The sequence below is a fragment of the Rhincodon typus genome, chromosome 6 (genome assembly GCF_021869965.1).
Source record: "Rhincodon typus isolate 14 chromosome 6, sRhiTyp1.1, whole genome shotgun sequence".
In the NCBI taxonomy this organism is placed as follows: domain Eukaryota; kingdom Metazoa; phylum Chordata; class Chondrichthyes; order Orectolobiformes; family Rhincodontidae; genus Rhincodon; species Rhincodon typus.
This window is the reverse complement of record NC_063337.1, coordinates 36,055,432-36,076,526: the sequence shown is the minus strand read 5'-3', so window position 1 is coordinate 36,076,526 and position 21,095 is coordinate 36,055,432. Positions and strand designations below refer to the sequence as shown.

General features: G+C 39.9%; 1 protein-coding gene across 1 annotated transcript in view; it reads right to left on the bottom strand.

Annotated features, from left to right (window-relative positions):
• The window catches only part of sacs (sacsin molecular chaperone), a 96,118-nt gene that overhangs the window by 62,352 nt on the left and 12,671 nt on the right, over window positions 1-21,095 (bottom strand). The window contains exons 2-3 of the mRNA XM_020530497.2: window positions 12,285-12,637; window positions 6,692-6,842 (exon numbers count right to left, since the gene is read on the bottom strand). Coding sequence (XP_020386086.2) covers window positions 6,692-6,842; window positions 12,285-12,307 — 174 coding nt within the window. The 5' untranslated portion in view covers window positions 12,308-12,637. The remainder of the gene's footprint in view (window positions 1-6,691; window positions 6,843-12,284; window positions 12,638-21,095) is intronic.

Sequence of the window (21,095 nt, the reverse complement as noted above, 5' to 3'; positions counted from 1 at the left end):
AAGAAAATAAACATTAATATTATTTACACAATTACTAGTTCCACAACATCAACTAGAATAGCACCTCCTGGCAATGTTTCAAAGTGAACAGTATTCCATCAAAAAATAAGTAGTGAAATTAAACTTCCACAAAAGATTGAACCTAAATCAAAAAGGATAGATCAAAGATACTTTCTCAATGGTTTGGGGTTAAGTACAGTGGATGCCCAAGGAAACTCGGGGCTTCACGTGCATAGATCTTTAATAAGTCATGAATAGGTGCAGAAAATAATCAAGAAAGCTAATAAAATGCTGGCCTTTATATCCAGAGGGCTGGAGTATAAGAACCCATAAGTTATACTGCAGTTCAACAAAACTTTAGTTAGACCCCACTTGGGAATACTATGAGCAGATCTGCGCACCACATCTTAGGAAGGATGTATTAGCCTTGAACAGACTACAACGTAGGTTAACAAGAATTTTAACTTGACTCCTGAAGGCAGGTTATGAGGAGAAATTGCACAAATTAGGCTTGTTTTCTCTAGAATTTAGAAGGTTATTTGGTGATCTGATGAAAGTCACAAAGATATTAACAGGAAAAAACAGAGCAGATAAAAATACACTATTTCCATTACAACAAGGTGCACAGCTGGATGAACACAGCAGGCCAAACAGCATCATAGGAGCAGGAAGGCTTCCTGCTCCTATGATGCTGCTTGGCCTGCTGTGTTCATCCAGCTCTGCACCTTGTTGTCTCGGATTCTCCAGCATCTGCAGTTCCTACTATCTCTGACACTATTTCCATTGGTTGGGGATTCTAGAACTAGGGTACACAGTTTGAGAATTAGGGCCAGACTGTTCAGGAGAGATGTTAGTATGCACTTTTACACAGAACAGGTGGTAGATTTTTGGAACTCTCTTCCATAAATGGCAGTGGATGCTGGATCAGTTGTTAACTTTAAATCTGAGATAGATAATATTTTTGTTAAGCAAACGTATTAAGGAATATGGGCCAAAGGCAGGTATATTGAGTTAGGGCATAGATCAGCCATGATCTCACTGAATGGTGGATCAGGCTTAAGGGGCTGAATTGCTGACTCCTGTTCCTTTGCTCTTACAATGATTTTAGTTTGCAAATACTGGCAGGCAACAGAGAAAGAAACGAAGATCTACCAAGAAACTAAGAACTAAGCTGTCAGCAAGATGGAATCAAAATCCTTACTGAAATTGTCTAAAGGCTAGGATTTAAACTAACACACGGTCTGGATGTTGAGTCTGTTCAAGAATGCTACAGTCATATTAAATTTGGACACTATTGCACATATTTGGAGAAGCAACCGTCTATCTCATTTTAGGCTAATTAAAATTCTAGATGCAAATTCTTCATGGAGTCACTATTACCATGGATAAGAGAAATTAGGCAAATGTTATGATCTAAGCTGATGTTAATTTTGGCCAAGTCAAATCCTAGAGTAAAACCTGGCTTAACTTTATGCTTTCTTAAACCATGGAGGCCAGTCACTGAGCATGTTCATGTTAAGTCAGCATACTTCCTCTCAAAGAATAAAACAATAAAAACATGAACTATATTACAATAAATAAAGGTTGAAAGGGTTTCATTAGAAACACCACAAAAAGAATCCCGAAACATCAGCTTTCCTGCTCCTCTGATGCTGCTTGGCCTGCTGTGTTCATCCAGCTCTACACCTTGTTATCTCAAGTTCTACCCAACTCTTTCAGCACAGCCATAAGACTGGTGCCTACCTGACAAAGTGGAAAATCGCCCAGGTACGTCCTGTCCACAAAAAAAAATACAGGAGAAATTCAATCCACCCAATTACTACCTCATCAGTCTATTATGAGTTTTCAGCAAAATCATAGAAAGATGTGTCATCACTAGTGCTGTCAAGTGGCACATGCTCATCGATAAACTGACCAACTATACTTCATCTGGGTTCTGCCTGCCTCGTCGGGCTCCAGACCTCATTGTAGTTATTTTTAATCAACCTGCTCAGATGAGTTCCGACACATCTCTGGAGCAGTTGGGACCTGAATACAGGCTTCCTGACTCATAGGTAGGACATTACCACGGAGACACAAAAGCCTTCAAATCATCTCAATCAAGTGAAGGGACTTGTGCCCGTGAAGTAAAATCTTCAGTGCAGCAGTGGAATATCAATCTAGATTGTTGTAATCAAGTTTGGAGTGAGACCTGTACCTACAGCCTTCTAACTCAGAAGCAAGGATGCTAGCACAACACCTAACACTATCCAGATCGAACGCTAGTCTTTGTTCAAACATCGGCAAAAAGACCTGAATTCCAGAGGCAAAGTTAGAGTGACAAAGTATTTGAGCAAATTTGGAATCAACAAGCCCATAAAAAAATCAAGTCAATGGGAATTCCAGCAGGGAAATGTTACACTGCCTGGAATCGTATCTAGTATTAAAGATTGGCAGTTGTCAGAAGTCAATCAGGGGTCACTGCTGCAGGCCTTCCTTAAAACAGTTTCCTAGGCTCACTAATCATCAGCTGCTTTATCAATAACCTTCCCTCCATTATAAGAACATTCGCTGGTGTTTAGTTTTTAGTTTTTTTAAATAATTATTTGTTCACAGTAAGTGGATATTACTGGCTGAGCCAACGTGTATTGTCCACTACCAATTGCCCTTGAGAAGGTGGGGGTGAGCTCTGTTCTTGAACTGCTGAAGACCACAGAGGCAAAGGTGCACCCATTGTGCTGTTAGGAAGGAAACTCCAGGATGTTTAACCAGTGACACTGAAGGAACCATAATACATAATCTAAGTCAGGGTGGTGCGTGGCTTAGAGGGAACTTGCAGGTACAGGTGCTTCAATGCATCTACTGCCTTTGTCCTTCTAAGTGGCAGAAGTCTCAGGTGTGGAAGGTGCTTTCAAAGGGACACTGGTAAGATGTTGCAGTGAATCTTGTCGATGGTTCACACTGCTGCCACTGTGTGTCGGTGCTGGATGAAGTGAAAGTTAAGGTGATGGCAATCAAAAGCTGCTTTGTCCTGGATAGTTCAAGCTTCTTGAGTGTTGTTGGAGTTACATTCGTTCAAGCAGGTGGAGTGTATTCAGTTATGCAGCGATTGCAAGCTTTAAAACAAATCTCCCACTGTCTTCTCACCAAATATGCACAAGTAAATTGTTATTTAAATTTCCCCTTTATTTAAAAAAAATCACACTGGGGCATATTCCCCCTACCCACTCTATTTATGGGCTCTGACTTTGCAGGCAATGCAACAACATTGTGGTAAAGTTAAACCAGGAAGAGGTTTTACTTCAGGCACTCTTGGTCATGGAGGAAATGTTGCACTACAAGAACAAGAACAATTACAAACATACACAGTGATATAGAATCAGAACAGATAAGGGGATTATTCAATTATTAATAAAATATACAACATAACTGAGAGATACCAGTTTATTGGTGATTTTGCTTTTAAGATGGAGTCCAAAAACCAAAACTTGGAATTTGCAGTCTCAATGTCCTTGTGGGGATGGACTGTTTGGCTAATCAGCAGCTAAGGCACTGTAGGCAGCATATTCTCTTTAAATATCCCTTGAAAGTCTTATGAGCAGGATTTGGTGAAATGTGACTCCACTGTTTTGCCGAAAGAAGGCTTTCGCTCAGAGCACATAAATACAGGTTGCTGCATTTACAGGCTAAATGCTTTGTTTTTGTAGCCCCGGCATTAGTGGTGTTGATTTTATCAGTGGATATAGTGAGCAGCAGTGCTGAACCCTTAACTGTCTACTACTTTAACTATGCCCCAAGCCCAGTTGGTGAGTATTCTTCATTTGCCCGGAGAAGTGCAGCTCTAAGACCCCTTGAGAAGCTCAACACAACTCAAGACAAAGTTTCCGATTGATTGTGTTAATTGTACATGAATTGTGTTTAGTTGTGCACACGTGGTGGGGATTAACTGAGAATTGATTTGTGCCCCTTCATGTAGGCCAGGGCTTCCCAAAATAAGAGTCATGACCCAAAATAGGGTTGTGAGCTCCAAGGTACTAATGGGTCGCCGTGGAGAGGAATCATACTCAAACATATTTTGTTTTAACAGGGCTGGCAGAAGCAGGGGTGATATCTTGCACGGCCAGAAAGTCTAGAACCAGGAGACACAGTCTCAAGACACAGGGTAGATTATTTAGGGCTGACATGAGGAAAGGTTTCTTCATTCAAACAGCATACCAGTGGATTTCTCTGCCAAAGAAGGCTGGAGATCAAATCACTGAATATATTCAAGAAAAGACATATACTGAGGAAGGGTCACCGGACCCAAAATGTTAACTGTTTTTTCCTTCACAAATGCTGCCAGACCTGCTGAGCTTTTCCAGCAAATTTGTTTTTGTTCCTGATTTACAGCATCCACAATTCTTTCGTTTTTTTAAAGATGTATACTTTTCATATTTTAAAGGCATCAAAGGATATGGGGAGAAAACAGGGATATGACATCCAGCTGAGGATCAATCGGAGATGCGGTTACTGAATGGTGGAAGGCTCAAAGGGCCAAACAGCCAAATCCTGATCCTAGTTTCTAGGTTTCTAAAAAGGCTGGCACAGATCTGACTGACTGCAGTGGAGAAACAGATCACTATGCACTCAGCTGCTAACTTCCACAACACATGCAGATTCATAAACTGAATCGTTTCACTGTATCACAACTTAAAAGATATGGTAATCTTGCAAACAACAAAATCCTTTAGAGGTAGTTCTGCTCTAACACATGTTTTGTTAATGCCATTTTGCTGTTATGGGATTGATAAATAGTGGACTCTGTTTGCATAACGTGAAATTTCTGCAGCAATTTCCCTATAACGTGATTTTCTATGGCAATTTTCTATAGCGCGAAGTCGCACAAGAACACAACTATTGTGTTATTGGAGAACTACCTGTATAAGCAATGTAAATTTATAGATGGCAAAATTTCATTCAATTATCTTAATCATCACAGCAATCACATGAAACACAGACGCTAATAGCAAATTACTATCATCTCCGTCTCGTAATTAACCTACGTTCTCAAAGACATCACACAGATTCAGCTGACATTCAAAACTAGAAGTCATCATGTATTATGAACTATCCAATCAGCGGTCTTCTATATAACTGATTATTGTTTTAAACTTGTTTGCCTCCTCCACTATGAGCCTGAGGCCTTTATATTGTTTTCTCATTTAAAAAATTAACAGTAAATCTGAATGACAGATACAGTTTTGTGGGAAAGTGGGTGGTTACTGGTCCATTAGATCAGGGAGAACTACTCATCTTAACTTCAAAATGCACTAATCCAGGTTCCAAATCACTAACATTGCCTCTGATTATTTGGATTGGTATTTCATTATCTTCTCAGACACAAGTTGAGAAATGGTCACGTATGGGAACCAGGGCACAAAGTACCTTAAATACATACCACTATTATATTAGTTCATGGTTGAGCTGTGTCTCCAACATATGAGTGACTGCATCAATTACAAGAATTTGGCTGGGAAGGCAACAGATAATTGCGAGAACGGAAGTGAAAAAGAAACAAAATTTCATGCAAAATGGGTTGTGGACAGCAGAATTTTGATAAGTTGGACTTTCATAGAACGGTGTTCAAAGTGGCCACAGAAAAGGATATTGGAGAAGCTGAGCCTAGAGGTGAAGGCATGGGCTGAGCTTCAGCAACAAGCCAACAGCAAAAGACAATGCTGTCAAGGCAGAAATATGCAGTTGCAATAACGGATAGGATGTTGGCAGAAAACCAGATCGTAGTTAAGCAGAACAACCAAATTTTCTCACCATTAGGTTCAATCAGAGTAAGCAAGACAGGAACAGAATCCAAAACTATGATTCTAAAATTCTTGGCAGCTATGAAACAGACTGATCAGCCTTGCCAATGTTGAGCTAGAGAATGTTCAAGCAGAGAGGTGGAGCTAGGAGACAGCAGCATGTTAAAAATTGACCTCCTGCCCACGTCACAGAGTGCCATCAAGGGACAACATATAACTCAGCACAGGAGGCTTTCCAAAGATTAAGCTTCTAACTAGATCCAAAGTGACTATGAAGAGTTGGAAAAAGGGTGCTTGCAACATCCCTTTATCTGTCCAATTGTCTTTCTCTCTCTTTGTGCTCTATCTCCATCTATCAGTTTCTCCTTACCCCCTCCCATCTTATCTTCTGCATAAAAAACAATATTGTCTTTACTACCTTCAGTTCTGAGAAACGGTCACTGGATCTGAAATGTTAACTCTGATTTCTCTCCACAGATGCTGCCAGACCTGCTGGGCTTTTCCAGTAATTTTTTTTTGTTTCTGATTTCCAGCACTTGCAGTTCTTTTGGTTTTTATTTGCTTGCTACCTTGGACAGGTAGGAATGAAATGGAGCAAAGACTTTACACTCAGATAGGCCTTAAGAGGTATAAATGATTAATCACTTTTAATAACATGGTGAACCAGGACCAGATGAGATGGCACAGCACTGTTTAATAAAATTTAAGTCTCAGGTACACTTTGCTTCAGTAAATATCTGTACTTTTACCCTAAAAACAAATTGCTTTGGTGCAAATCTGAGTCCCTGTGCGGCCATATTTTACCAAGCTGAGTAGGGAAGAAATAGGTTTCCCTTTATGGCTTTATAAAGATATCAAACAAAGGAAGTCACATTGCTACAGCACTACCACATCAACTCAAAAGGCAGGGTTACCTCTTTTCCATTGTACAGCAACCGCTGTTCTGAAACAGGGAAATCTGTTTCCACATAAATTAACTCCTTGATGTCTTGAACAGATGCACAAGGAGCAACTTCATACACTCTTCTCCCTATGTATTCATGTCGGACTGTGACCTTTGGAACCCTTTGAAGAAAAAAAACAAAGTTCTTCCAGCAAATGCAATGTACAGTGAAAGAAAAGCAGTTGTTTCTACCATCAGTTTATTTTAATTAATTACATCATAAGAAATTTAGGGACATCAGCTTTATTAAAACATTATCATTCTTTCATTTTACCCATAAACAGAGCTCAAATTATCTGGGACCAGTTGAAAGCAATTCTCTTTCAGAACAGTGAACAGGTAACAGACACCTCTGACTAATTCTTTTTCTGTTTCCTTACTGAAAAAAAAACACGTCAGTTTTAGTTGCCCCCCTTTCTAACCTCATCTTTTCACATTTTATTTGTTAGCTTTGTATCCAGTATTCTGCTTCACTTCGTTGCTTAATTACATGCTGAATCATTTAATAGCTAGAGCACAGAAGGAGGTCAAGTTCAAAACTTGTCAATTTCACGTTCTCATAGTTCACATCAAACTAAATCACACATCTGGCTATTTACTTTTCTTAAGCCGAATCGTACATTTTCCCACTTTCAAACTGTAGGTCACATGTACTTAAGCTGCACTTGATTGTGAAATTATTTAACTTGCCCAGTAACAATTTAACGAAATCAGGTAAAAGGCATGTGCAGTCATATCTAATGCTCTTATATATAATTCAACATGGTACTGAGAGTTGGATAAATCTAGTTCAGTCATTTCAACAAGAGTCTTTAAATAGTTTCAAGAATAGGCAAACAACAGAACTGATTTCAACCATGCTAAGCTAGCAAACAAAAATACTAAACAAAATATTTTATGTCAGTTTCCATTGAAAATACAAACCTTGAGGCATCTTGAACACAGTAATATACTTTAGTAATCATGCAACAGGCCACATCAATTGGATCATTTGACCAAGTTCAGATGTTCTTTTAATAAATGTGAATAATACTAATACTTGTCGGCATTTTAATAGCACAAACAAATTCCACAATGGCAAGTGAACATAAATATTTATTTGATGATCCATATAGAATACAAAAAAAGTTATCAAACTGGTTAGCCTGTGAGGTAGTTCTAGTGCATCATTGCTCCTTGTTGCACATCATCGGTGGTTTTGAGCAACAGGACATTTACTAGGTCGATTCTGGGAACCAGTGGATTGTCTTATGAAGATACATTGAATAGGCTGGGCTTATTTCCATTGGAGCTTAGATGATTCAGAGATGACTTGATTAAAGTGTATAAGATTCTGAAAGGTAAATGTGGAAGAGATGTTTTGTCTTACGGGTGAATCTAGAACTAGGAGGCATTATTAGACTATTAGATCATAACACCACAAGACATTGGAGCAGTAATAGGTGATTCAGGCCATCAAGTCTGCTCCACCATTCAATGAGATCATGGCTTTTCTGATAATCCTCAACTCCAATTTCCTGCCTCTTTTCAATAACCCTTGATTTCCTTAATGATTAAAGATCTGTCTATCTCAGCCTTGGATATACTAAACGACCCAGGTTCAACAGCCCTCTGTGGTAAAGAAGTCCACAGATTCACTACCCTCCTCATCTCAATCTTAAGTGGGCATTATCTAATTCTGAGATTATACCCTCTGGTCCTATACTCTTCCACAAGGAGAAACATCCTCTCCACATCTACCCCGTCAAGCCGACACAATTCTTGCATGTTTTAATAAGGTTGTCTCTAATTCTTCTAAACACCAATGAGTACACAGGCCCAAGTGAGAGAACTTTTCCTCACACGCCAATCCCCTCCATATCCAGAATCAGTCGAGAGAAGTTTCTCTAGACTGCCTCCTATGCCATTACATATTTCCTTAACTATATTTCTTACATATTTCCATGGAGAAGGCAAAGGTCTAGTGGCATTATCCCTTGACTATTAACCCAGAGACCCAAGTAATGTTCCAGGGACCTGGGTTCAAATCCTATCATGGCAGATGGTGGAATTTGAATTCAATAATGAAAAGAAATGTGAAATTAAGAATCTCATGATGACCACAAACATGCCAATTGTCAGAAAAGCCAATCCGGTTCACTGATATCTTTTAGGGAAGGGTCATCCTTACCTGTTCTGGCCTACAGTAATGTGGCTGACTCTCAACTGAGGTAATGGCAGATGCACAAGAAATGCTAGCTTAGCTAGGGTCCAACTGTTCACAGTATTCCAGCCATGGTCTGAAAAGTGCTTTGTATAAGTTTAGCAAGAGCCCCCTATTGTTATTCACCATTCCCTTTGAAATAAAGGTCAACATTCAATTTGTCTTCCTTTTAATCTGAACTTGGATGTTAGCTTCTTGCGATTTATTCACAAGGACTCCCAAGTCCCTCAGTGTTATAGGTCTTTGCAGTCTTATTTCTTTTAAGTAATGTTCAGCTTCTCTATTCTTCCTGCCAAGGTGCATAAGCTCATATTTTCACACATTATATTCTATCTGCCAATTCTGGCTATTCTATTCTACCCACTCGCTTAACATATATCCCTCTGCAGATTCTTTGAATCATCCCTACCACATTTTAAATAAAGCTGTCACATTGGCAGCTTTCCAATCCTCTGTTACTTTTCCAGAATCTAGGAATTCCTGGAAGATTACTACCAGTGCATTCACAATCACTGTAGCTACTCCTTTGAATATCATGGGATGTATCCCATCAGGTCCATGGATTTGTCAGTCTTTAGCCATCAGTTTCACTAACACATTCCCTCTAGTAATAGTTATTACGTTTATTTCATCTGCCCCTTTTGCTCGATTATTTAGCACGTTTGGAATGCTATTTGTATCTACTCCTGTGAAAACTGACAAAATGTATTTATTCACTTCCTCTAATCATTTCATGGTTCCTCATTATTATTTCCCTATTCCCATTCTCTATGTTCACTTTGGCATCCCTCTTTCCTGTCATATATTTTAAGAAAAGGTCTTATTGTCCTCTTTATGTTATGCAAATTTATCCTAAATGCTTACCTTGTCTGTCTATTTTATTGGTCACCTTTTGCTGGTCTTTAAAACTTTCCCAATCTTCTGGATTTCCATGAATATTTGCTACATTGTATTTTTTTTTTCTTTTAACTTGATGCTATCCTTAACTTCACTGATTAACCATTATTGGCTTATTCCATTCTTAAAATCTTCCTCACTGGAGTATGTGTTTGCTGTGAGCCAGAAGTACTTTCTTAAATGTCTGCCATTGTTCCTTAATTCCTCAACTCTCTTTGTTGCCAAACTCCTTTCCCTGTCCACTCCAGATAGCTGTGCCCTCATCCCTATGTAATTACCCTTACTTAAGCTCAGCTCAGATGTTTCTGACCCAAGTTTCTCTGTCTCAAACTGAGTAGTAAATTCTACCGTGTTATGGTGACTGTTTCCAAGGAGATCTTTTACTCTGACATCATTGATGAAACATCACCAGACTCAAAATAGCCTCTTCTGTGGTTGGATTCATGACATGTTGTATTAGAGAGTCATACATCACTGAAAAAGCCCTTCAGCTCATTGAGTCTGCATTGACCTGCATTCACTGATTTGAATAGGAAACTAGTGATTGGGACCTGGCACACCTTGTTGACTACAAAGTTCTTGATTGGCCCAGGTTAACAACCCCAAATAGGAAAGCCCTGGCTAACCAATATAGGCAGGAGATTAGAATCTCTCAGTTAAGGACTGACTCTGAGCTGGCTGGCTACAGTGAGTGTGCTGATGCATTAGTAAAGTATGACTTGGTGACAGGATCTAGCCTCTGTGCTGTTATTTTAGTGTGTAGGCTCTGGACTAAGTCTTTGCATGTAAGCTGTCAGCCTTGTGTGTTGGGGTGAGTGTCCCAGCCTATTCAGCTTATCTTTGTATCTCAAATCTTCCAGTCCTGGCAACATGCTGGCAAATATTTTCTGAACTCTCTCTAGCTTGATAATATCCTTCCTATAACTGGGTAACTAGACTGGACATAATACTCCAGAAGAGGACTCACCAATATGCTGTACAACCTCAACATGACTACGCCACTCCTTTACTGAAAGGTATGAGCAATGAAGGCAAGCATCATCCAGGAATTACCACATGTGTGATTTTTTGCTTTATTAATTGAGCCCCTAACAATCCCTCAGCAGAACCTCTTTCCTTGTCTTGTCTGTGTTGCCAGTACCCATGCGGATCCTTCCTCTCCAACTCTGAGGAGATATTGTTAATCCTGGCATCAAGTAGACAACACAGCCTTCAGGACACATGTTCGATGAGTCTGCCTTGATCTAACGCTGGCCTCTTGAGATTCTCTGATTTTAATTGCTCCAGCACTGGTGGCCACTCCTTCAGCTTTCCTGACCCTAGGCTCTAACCACCTAATAATCCACTCCATTTCTAAAAGGGCTGACGGTTCAGTATGAAACGAGGGTCTTACAGCAGCTCACAGCACAAGCCATTGTTTTTCTGTGATCTTATCTCTCTCCAAGCTGGTTCTCCATCTCTTCCTGCTACTTTGCTGCTAGGATCCAGGGCTGCTCACAGATTCAATGTGCCCTAAGTGCTCCCAGAATCAAAGAAATTCCCTCGTTTAAGATGGTCCTTAAAACTGACATCTTTGAACAAGCTTTTGGCTGCATTAACTAAAACGGCCTTGTGTTGCTTTGTATAAACCCTCAGTGGCATCTTGGGATGAGAATTGGGATGAGGGCAGTATGGTGACTGTTTAGCACTGCTGCCTCACAGCACCAGGGACCCAGGTTTGATTCCACCCTCGGGCGGGCAACTGACTGTGTGCGGGTTTCCTCTGGGTGCTCCGGTTTCCTCTCTCAGTCCAAAGATGTGCAGTTTTGGTGGATTGGCCATGCTAAAATGCCCATAGTGTTCAGGGATGTGTAGATTAGGTGGGATGCTCTGAAGGGTTGGTGTGGACCTGTTGGGCTTAAGGGCCTATTTCCAACTGTAGGGATTCTATGATTCTAATTACCAATGTGACACCAATGCAGAAGGGGGTTCTGTTTAAATTGGGTAACGCAATGATGTACAGTGTCTGACTGGGGAGTGTTCAGGCGTTCACTTCATTAGTTGTAATACCCCTGTTCTTAAAACTCAGGAGAATTTTTTTTTAAGTGCAAAGTCACAGAATGGATATGAGTTGCAAAAAGCAGGCGACAACAATTATGTTCAACCATCAAGTCTGGCCATGATTAATGTGCAGATCATTTCTCCAAGGCCTGAAATACAGTGTCAAGCCACCCCTCACAAACCCCCCCGCCCCGGAGAGGGGGCAGCCGAGGGATCAGGCCATTCTATTGCAAGTAGGAAAGAAACGACGGCAGTGTGAAATTCCAGTGAACATTCCCCTCGCCCTCTCATTCAAACTCAAACCAGCCAGAGATTTGACTGGCTAAGTGCAAATGAGGGTTCCGTTTGAAAAGGAGGGTGTGTGTTTTTTTTAAAACAGCATGCATAAGCCTGACCGGGTGGTATTGCGTGGCTGTGCTCCTACCTCAGTGTAAGCCGGTTCTCCATCTCTGCCCGGGGCTGTGCTGCTAGGAGCCGGGGCTGCTCACGGACACCGTGCTGTGGCAGTGCTCCCGGAGAAAGCCGGCAGTCCTTGCAGCCATCCGCCTGCACCGTTATACACTGCTGCCCTTTCACAGGTCCAACTCCAAACCATTCCACTTTCCGACCGCAATCCGCTTTCTTTCTGTTGCAAATTCTTGCGAAACGAGTCCTACTTCTCGGGTTTTTTTTTTCGCTTTCGCGCCTCCAAATCAACCTCCTCGGCTCTTCATTGTTTTTTTTAAAATAAAAGTACGGGGACTGGTTCCGGCTGCCTCACTCTGCGTCTGTTCCGCGCTACATACATTAAAAAATATAAAAGGAAATCATTAGGAGTCAGAGGTCAGTCACTTCCTGCTACAGTCATGAATACATCTCATCTGAATGTGTTACTAATTATAAATCGCTCAGTTTCCACCGCACCGGGAAAGGATTACTCAGTGCCTGGACTTTGCATGCTGGAGGCTGTAGTCTCCAAACTCATTGCAATGTCACATCACGTGGGCCCAATCCCCACTTTGCCCACTCCAGTTTGACTGATCCTTCTCAATGTGGGATGCTTCCAAATCCCAACATTGTGGGTTTTTTTTTCTGCATAATGTGGAATCGCTTCTTGAGAGTTCTGTCTTCAAAGAGTAAAGACTGTGATTGATTGAAAGAGAAGTTCAGATTTTTACACTCACACGGAAAACTCCTAGAGAACAGGTATCCTCTAGAATTGCCAGCTCCAACTGGACACAGCCCCAGAAATGTCATCCCACGATCTCCTGCCTCACCCACACCCAATGTGCCCATTCTGGCATTGGATTGGTAACTTTCCCAGACCAGTGAGCAGGCTCTTCATTACCCAACTGATGATACGAGACTGTCAGAACATAAGAAGTAGGAATGCGGGAGGCCTTTCACCATCTTAAAGCTGCTGCATCATTCACTAAGATTATAGCTGATCTGATTGTGGCCATAACTCCACCTCCCTGTTTATCTCCCCAACACAAACACCAGAAAAATGTATTAACTAGTCATTGACATCAATGGTTTTTGTATGACTTTAATGCATGAATTGGCTGTCCATATTTACACATATAACAGTGGCATTTCAAAATAATTAACTGAATGTGAATCTTTTGAGTTATCCTAAAGAATTACATAAAAGGAAATTCCTTTTTAGTACTCTGAACGCTTCAGAAGTATGCCAAACTAACACAGATTACCACACATTCTTCTCACCTTAATATCATTTTATTAACCAAGAAAGTAATACAAAATTTGAAAATATATATAAAGCCTCTAACTAAAGCCTGTGGTTTGTTGATCAAAAGTTTTACTCATACACGTGAAACTTAGAGCATATCATATAGGAGATAGAGAAAGAGACAACACTGTCACAATTTTTTCCAAATCTTGATTTCAGTTATAATTTAAAGCAAAACAAATACATTCTGAAGAAGGGTCCCAACCCGAAACATCAACTTTCCTACTCCTCTGATGCTGCCTGGCCTGCTGTGTTCCTCCAGCTCCACATTGTGTTGTCTCTGACTCCAGCATCTACAGTTCTTGCTATCTCCAAAACAAATACATTGTTTTATTTAATGGTGACAAACTTTTAATTATCATCTTATTATCACCTGCCTCACTGATCATTAGAAAATGGAAACATTTGAACAATTGACACTTATGAGACACAGACAGAAGAACAAATTGTGATAAGGACCCAAATAGTCAGAGAAACAGACACAGGAAGAGATGTAGCCACAGTGTTACAAACCAGAGCATCAAATAGAATTGTTTATACGTAATTATGAATGGGTTTTAAAAGATTTTGTATCCTTATCTAAGGAACAATATAGAGGGAGGGCACCTACTGTTCACCAAATTGATTCCTGGATGACAGGATTGCTCTGTGATAAGAAAATTAAATAGACCGAGCCTGTGTTCTCTACTGAAAGTTGGTCTAAGTGAAAGATACAGATTTTTACAGGGCTCAACTCGGCAGATCAGGATGGTGTTTTCCCTAGGGGGGGTCTAGAACAAGGTTACACTGTCTCAGAATAATGGGTTGGCTATGTAGAACTAAGTTGAAGGGCAATTTCTTTACTCAGAGGATGTGAATCTTTGGAATTCACACCTCAGACGGTTGTGGAGCGTAATTCATTGAGGTTGATCAAGAAAGAGGTCAATACATTTCTAGATATTAAAAACATTAAAGGATTTTAGGAATAGTACAGAAAATGGTGCTGTGGTAGAAGATCAAGCATTATTTGTTGAACAGCAGACTACAGTCAAGAGATCAAATGTCCTATTCCTGTCCCTATTTTGTACATTCCTGTCTGGAACCATCCACCTTTATCCACTACGAAAAGCTGTCAAATCCATACCTTCCATTTTAATACCAATGTGTTTGATAGTGCACAAGTAACTGCTCTGGAGAGGCAGATTTACAATTATATCACTGCTCCTGAGATTCTGACAGTCATTTGAATTCAGCATTAACCAGCTAGTTTTCCCATACTCGAGAAACCCAACTACTAAGGAAGCAGGGACAGCCAGATATACCAGGCAAATGCTTTTTATTGTGTTAGAGTGAATTTAGACTGTAAAGGTCAAATGAAGGTTTCTATAGTAAGAGTAAAGAACAGACTTTAAATAATGAACTTTGTACTGTAGTGATTGTAATGAGTTCAGCTAGCTGGACCTCACACAATATGAATTCCCTGATTGGGGCTGTTAATCTGGTCCAAACAGGCAAACCTGGCTGACATAAAAGGGTGAACGTCAGGGATATTGAGCCCCCTGAATGCCTGACTCAGTGAGAAGCAGTTCTATTGTCAAAGGCTATGCACCTGCAAATAAAGAGGGATTGGTGATGGGATACTGGCCTCTGAAGAGTTATTTCAATATTAGATTAACTTTATGCATCCTCGAGGTTAGAGTCAGCAGGGATTTGTAAGCAATATTATACAAATAGATGGTAATGTTAACAAAAGCATTCTAAAAAGGCTTTGAAGCCAGAAGAGATTTAGAAATGGGGAGGTGACAGAATCTGATAGGGAATGAGGAAAACAACAACATCTAGGATAAGATTAATTTTTTCCGACTGGGTGAAGGCCAATTTAATAACGTGAAACAATGACCTAGAATAGGTGTTCTATATCATAGATTATATATGATATTGTAGATTATATATAAGAGATACAAATTTCTTATTTGTATGAAGCAAGATTGGAATTTGGATAATGAGGTGCTCATCATATAAAGGTATCCATTTTCTTCTGTATTCTTCTACCAATCTCCCATCTTTCTCAAGTATAGGTCAGACCCCCATCTCCAAACCTAGTGATTCCCCAATGTCCTCAATCCCTAGCTATTGCCAGACTGGCCTCCACATCATGGTTGGCAGAGAATATTGGCATCGATCCACAGCTAACTTTTCTACCACTGGCTTTACCACCTGGCAGCCAACCAGCCTTTCAATCTAACTCGCTGCCAGGCTAGAGATGGGGTTAAATAGAGGTTTGGCAATGACTAATGATAATGAGCTCCTGTCCTTATTTTCAATAAGGCATCCACAATCCCCGGAAACATCCATCCCTGCTTCTACCCTACCATAAATATCAAGCCCCAGAAATCAATCAACTAATTCCACATTGTGGCACCTTCTGCTGGTTCCTCCTCAATGTAATGTCATAGGAAAGGAACTCATCAATGCTGCAAAACCCCAGAATTCCAACTACAGCAAAGTAATTACTCATTGCCACTGAAACCCAGCCCAACTATCAAAGGCCCAGGTCTATTCCCAGGGCCATCTCAGCAAATTTCATTTAGTAAGCACTAAGATGTATCCCTAGTGTATCCCAATGGGCACTTGAGAATCACCTTAGCATCTAGAAAGTCCTTCAGATTCAGGAGCAGAAATTTCCAATGGAGAGATTGCTACAATGGAGTACTGAGGTATGCTCCATCATCAATTTTCAGGCCACAGAGCAGCAAGAAAAAAACCTTATTGAAAGCTCCCCATTTTTTTAGAGCAACTAATAGAAAACATAAGCCTAAGCAGAGGAAAATTGAGTGTCTTGTTTTTATGATCAACAGGAAAATAAGCTAAAGTAGAAGCCAGCCATGTGTAGTTAAGTCACTAACTTGTTGAAACAGCAGAGTTTAATAGGATATCACTGACCTGTACAATGTACAAAATTCTGAAAATTTCATGTATCCAGGATAGTTTCAGAAGCAGCTTGCAATGTTTTGCCATAGACAACAGGCAGAAAATTTCCTGGAAATCATTTGGAGAGGTATTCAGTTTACACAGAGAAAATGTTCAGATGTGAGTGATCATCCATCAGATAACGTGAAATGATCTTTGCTGATTTGAAAGGGACTGTCAGAGAACAGAATCCGTACAGTGCAGCGGGAGATCATTCAGCCCATCAAGTCTGTGGGGCCAATCTATCTAAACTGCACATCTTCGGACTGTGGGAGGAAACCGGAGCACCCAGAGAAAGCCCACACAGACACAGGGAGAATGTGCAAACTCCACACAGACAGTCACCCGAGGCTGGATTTGAACCCATGTCCTGGCACTGTGAGGCAGGGCTAACCACTGAGCGGTGGTTGGGTGTTGGATGTTGGAGGTGATGTCAGTAGAGCCCAGGCAGATGAAACAGCATCCAATGGTTAGCACCTTTTTATTTTATACTTAGTTGTATGTGTGTGCCTATGCGTGAGTGCACATGTGTGTGTGCCTAGGGGGTGATAGAGAGAGGGAGATCAGGATCATATTTTTAGATTTTTAGTTTGTGGTGAGGTACAGATTTTGGTCCATTTGTTGCTCGGGTAACAGGTAGTTTAGCTATTTTCTATGAACATACAAAGATGTGCTTGGGGAGAGAGGCGGCATGTGAGACATAGCATTTGGATATTGGTGTTGATTCTCAGCTCAGTGGTGTGGAGGTAAGAGCAGTGATACCTGTGCTCATTGTTAGAGGTGGAAAGTTACACATTATCTATTTAATGAGGGGGGGGGAAGTCTTTAGTAGCTGTTATCTTTGATCTGTAGCAATGAGATATGAAAATATTGCCTAATCAGTAACATTGTCAAAATAACCTCTCATCAAAGTTCTGTGGAATAGGGTTGCTGGTTTCAAAGCCTCTGAATGGGTGTGGTTTCGGATGAATAAGAGTTGGAAGGCAGTAATTTCTGCTACAAGGGGTATTTTTCTGACATGCTGAGGCATGTGTATACCACGGGTTTTTCTGTTCTCATTCAGTGGTGTTTCAGGGCAGCAGATTTCACTGTAGTTCGGTAGGATGGCATAGAGCTAATTTTCCAGCATTAGTCTGGAGAACATAAATTTGAATCCAGCACATCCATCTGGAAAACTGAATTCAGTTTAAAGGATCTGGAAATGTTGGTAATTCAACTAATTCACTATTTCCTTTATCAGATTGCAAAACCTGACATCACCACCCAGTTTGAACTCCACATTACAAGAGTGAATACACTTCAAGTACTTCATTGCCTGTAAAGCATTTTGGAACATTCCAATAAAGCACTATATGAATGTAGTTGTTTTTTTTATTTTTTATCTGTGACTCCAGTCTCATACCAAGGTGGTTAACTGCTTCTGAAGTAGTCCTCAAAGCGACTGAAACATTTTCTTTTAAATTGGACTATTTCACCACAACCTTGGAAAAATACATCACAGCCCTCTCAGCCTTACCAAGCTGTTTTTATGAATTTCAAGGGACAATGTTAATCATGGCTGGCAATGTCACAGATTAATCAAGCAACTATTTGCTCACAAAACCACATCAGCCAACACCACAGAATCCTCCATTCACAAATCTGGTACACACTTAGGTTTAGATTCAATCAAGAGCAGCTTGTCTGCTGGGGGTGATGCTGTGGAACTGGAAACAGGAGAGTGGGGAAGTGTGCAGGTGTGGAGGTAATGTGTGACAAATGAGGGAAGGACATAGATTCAGGGCTAGGGTGCAGGAGGAATTTTACAGAAAGTTTGGCTTGCTTGACATTGGAAAGGTGAGTGTGTGCAAAAGCTGAATAAGTGTGGAAATCTTTCTGACAAAGAAGACTCTGAGCTCCTCACAAACTTTGTGAGATTAGGAAGACGGGGCTAGGAAAACTGAGATTTTTGCCTAATAGCACAGGCCAAAAGAGATTCCTTGGCATAAGTATTTGGTATTAAATGTCAAATTGCTTCATAACTTGCAGCTTTCTATTCTGTGCACTGCAGTGTACTTCATTTTGTATTGATTTTGATATTTTAAGCAAAAAAAATCTGCTTTACCAATGAACAACATTAATGTTAATAATATTCACGCACTCAAGCATTGTTCAAATTTGCAAAATTACATTTACTGTTAACTCAACTAGATTGACATTATATCTAATACACATGCAAAGTTGCAATTTTCCATTAAAACACTTGAATTTGTTGAGTGAAGTAGCATTCTCTTAAAATGGCAATAATTTGAATGTTTTACAGTATTCTGTTTTCTGTTGACTTTATTGGATCAATCTTTAAATTATCTCTTGAGTTTTATTCAGCAAAAAAAATAAATTTTCCAACAGAACGTCAAATGAAATACTTGAATACAACTTTTGCATAGCATTCCTTGTTGATCGATTGTTGCTTTACTATACAATGTCCAGAAAATGGGCAATAAGATTGCACTTGTGGGCTGGTGCTCAAAACACTGTCTCATGCAGTAAAAAAAATTGAACTGTGTTTCTAGCCTAAGCTGCAGCAAAGGAGGATGTACTGAAGAAAAGTTCTCAAAGTTTCAGCTGGGAGAAAGGAAAATTCAACGCACAAGTGAACCTGTAATTGCAGGGCATTCCTAACAATGAAGTTAAGAATAGTGTTAACCAACTGCTTGTCATCTTAGTAAAGATGGTACAGTAAAATAACAGGCATTAAAAACATGAAAAATTCAGCAAAAACAAAACATCTGTCTCAACCTTAGCATTATAAGATATTTAAAATTTTTGATTAAAATACTTTAAATCGTCAAAATATACGATGTTTCTAATACCCAACCACTCTCCAAGACAATCATACATTCACATTAAGGAAAATATTTTCAATTCAATCCCATCGTACAGCATTCCTCAGTCATGCATAAAATGTAAACATAATCCTGACCTAGGGGCAAAATAATCCTCGCTTTTCTGTTTTTGAACCATCACACAAATATATTTCTCAATTGCCAAAAACATCAGCACACTTTAGAAATCTAGCTGCTCCAGTATATCTTTTCTGTGGTGTTTTGTATTGTCTTTTTTATTGATTTATTGAATGAATAATTAAATGGACAATGGTAAAAAAATGTGCTGACTGTGTTCATTTCATCTAAAGTTTGCAGACATTCTAAGCAAAGTTCAAAGTCTTGGCTGTGAATCATGCCAAACATTGAAGATTACTTGTGTAATGCTGTTGTATTAGCTACATTTTAAATCTGGTACCACAAATGAAATATTTCCAACATTCCCTGCTTTCCTCTTACTAACAGAATTAGAGAAGGCTAAGAGAACCGCAGCAAGGTAAAATACAGGGGTAGACTTGTGCTTAAATGGGTATGACAAGGACAGACAAATTGATTCAGGATGTTGATTTTAAATTTTCTATCAACCATCTTTACATTGAAACAATACAAGTTTCATGTTTTGCATCAACATTTGTAAAATATATATCGTGAATGAAGGCAAAGCACTGTCCTTTTCCAATTCATTAAGGACATGCGGGCACTGCTGGGAAGGCCACATTTGTTATCAATCCTCGTTGACCTTGAGAAGGTGGTGGTGAGATGCCCTCTTGAACTGCTGTTGGCCATGGTGCGTAGGTCACAGCAGATGTGAGAAGACAGGGATTTTGATGCAAGGGGCAATAATTTTTGTCAAAACAACCTCAAATGTGACACCACACTCACAGTCCTGGTATATATCTAACTTCAAGGGAAGTTTTAAACTTATTGTCATCCTTATTCACAAATGTATCAGTACCTTGATAGCCAGATGCGATTTTAAATCAACAGCGATGCCCCCACTTATAGATTTCAACAGGGCTATTTAAAGAAGACCAGAGTTCTCCTGATGTTTTGGATGCCATTTATTCATCAGTTGCTGCCATGTTTCCTGAGATTATATCTATTGTTCAAAGTTCTTCAATAGCCATAAGATGCTTTGTGTATCCTGAGATAATGATGGGCACTTAAAATGAGGGTAAATTTTCTTTCTTCCTGAAAATAAATACTGAGAAAAAAGGTCAAATTTTACATTCCCTTGAGTGGTATCGGCAACGGTGGGAAATGTGAAAGATACAGTGAAACGAAAAAAATCAGAGCTCCATGTTTAGGAAAAGAATTTCAGATTTTCCCATTACAGTTTAAATGGCAAGTTCAGAAACCTCACTAATAAATGATAACTACCTTATTTCCAGTTACAGTGACAGAGTGAAGGGGGGTCTGAGGAAATCCCACTTCGAGAATGCCATGTCATACCTTAAATATTTAGCTCAGATTTTGTACAAACAACTGTATCAGACCACAATGGACTGGAAATGAGGGCAAATACAAGATTAATTTCCTTTTGTGCTAGTGCTCCCACTTTTTCTCTTGACATTTTGTTAACTCAACTTGAAAAGCCTCAAAATATTGTGAGATAACAAGGTGTAGAGCTGGATGAACACAGCAGACCAAGCAGCATCAGAGGAGCAGGAAGGCTGACGTTTCGGGCCTG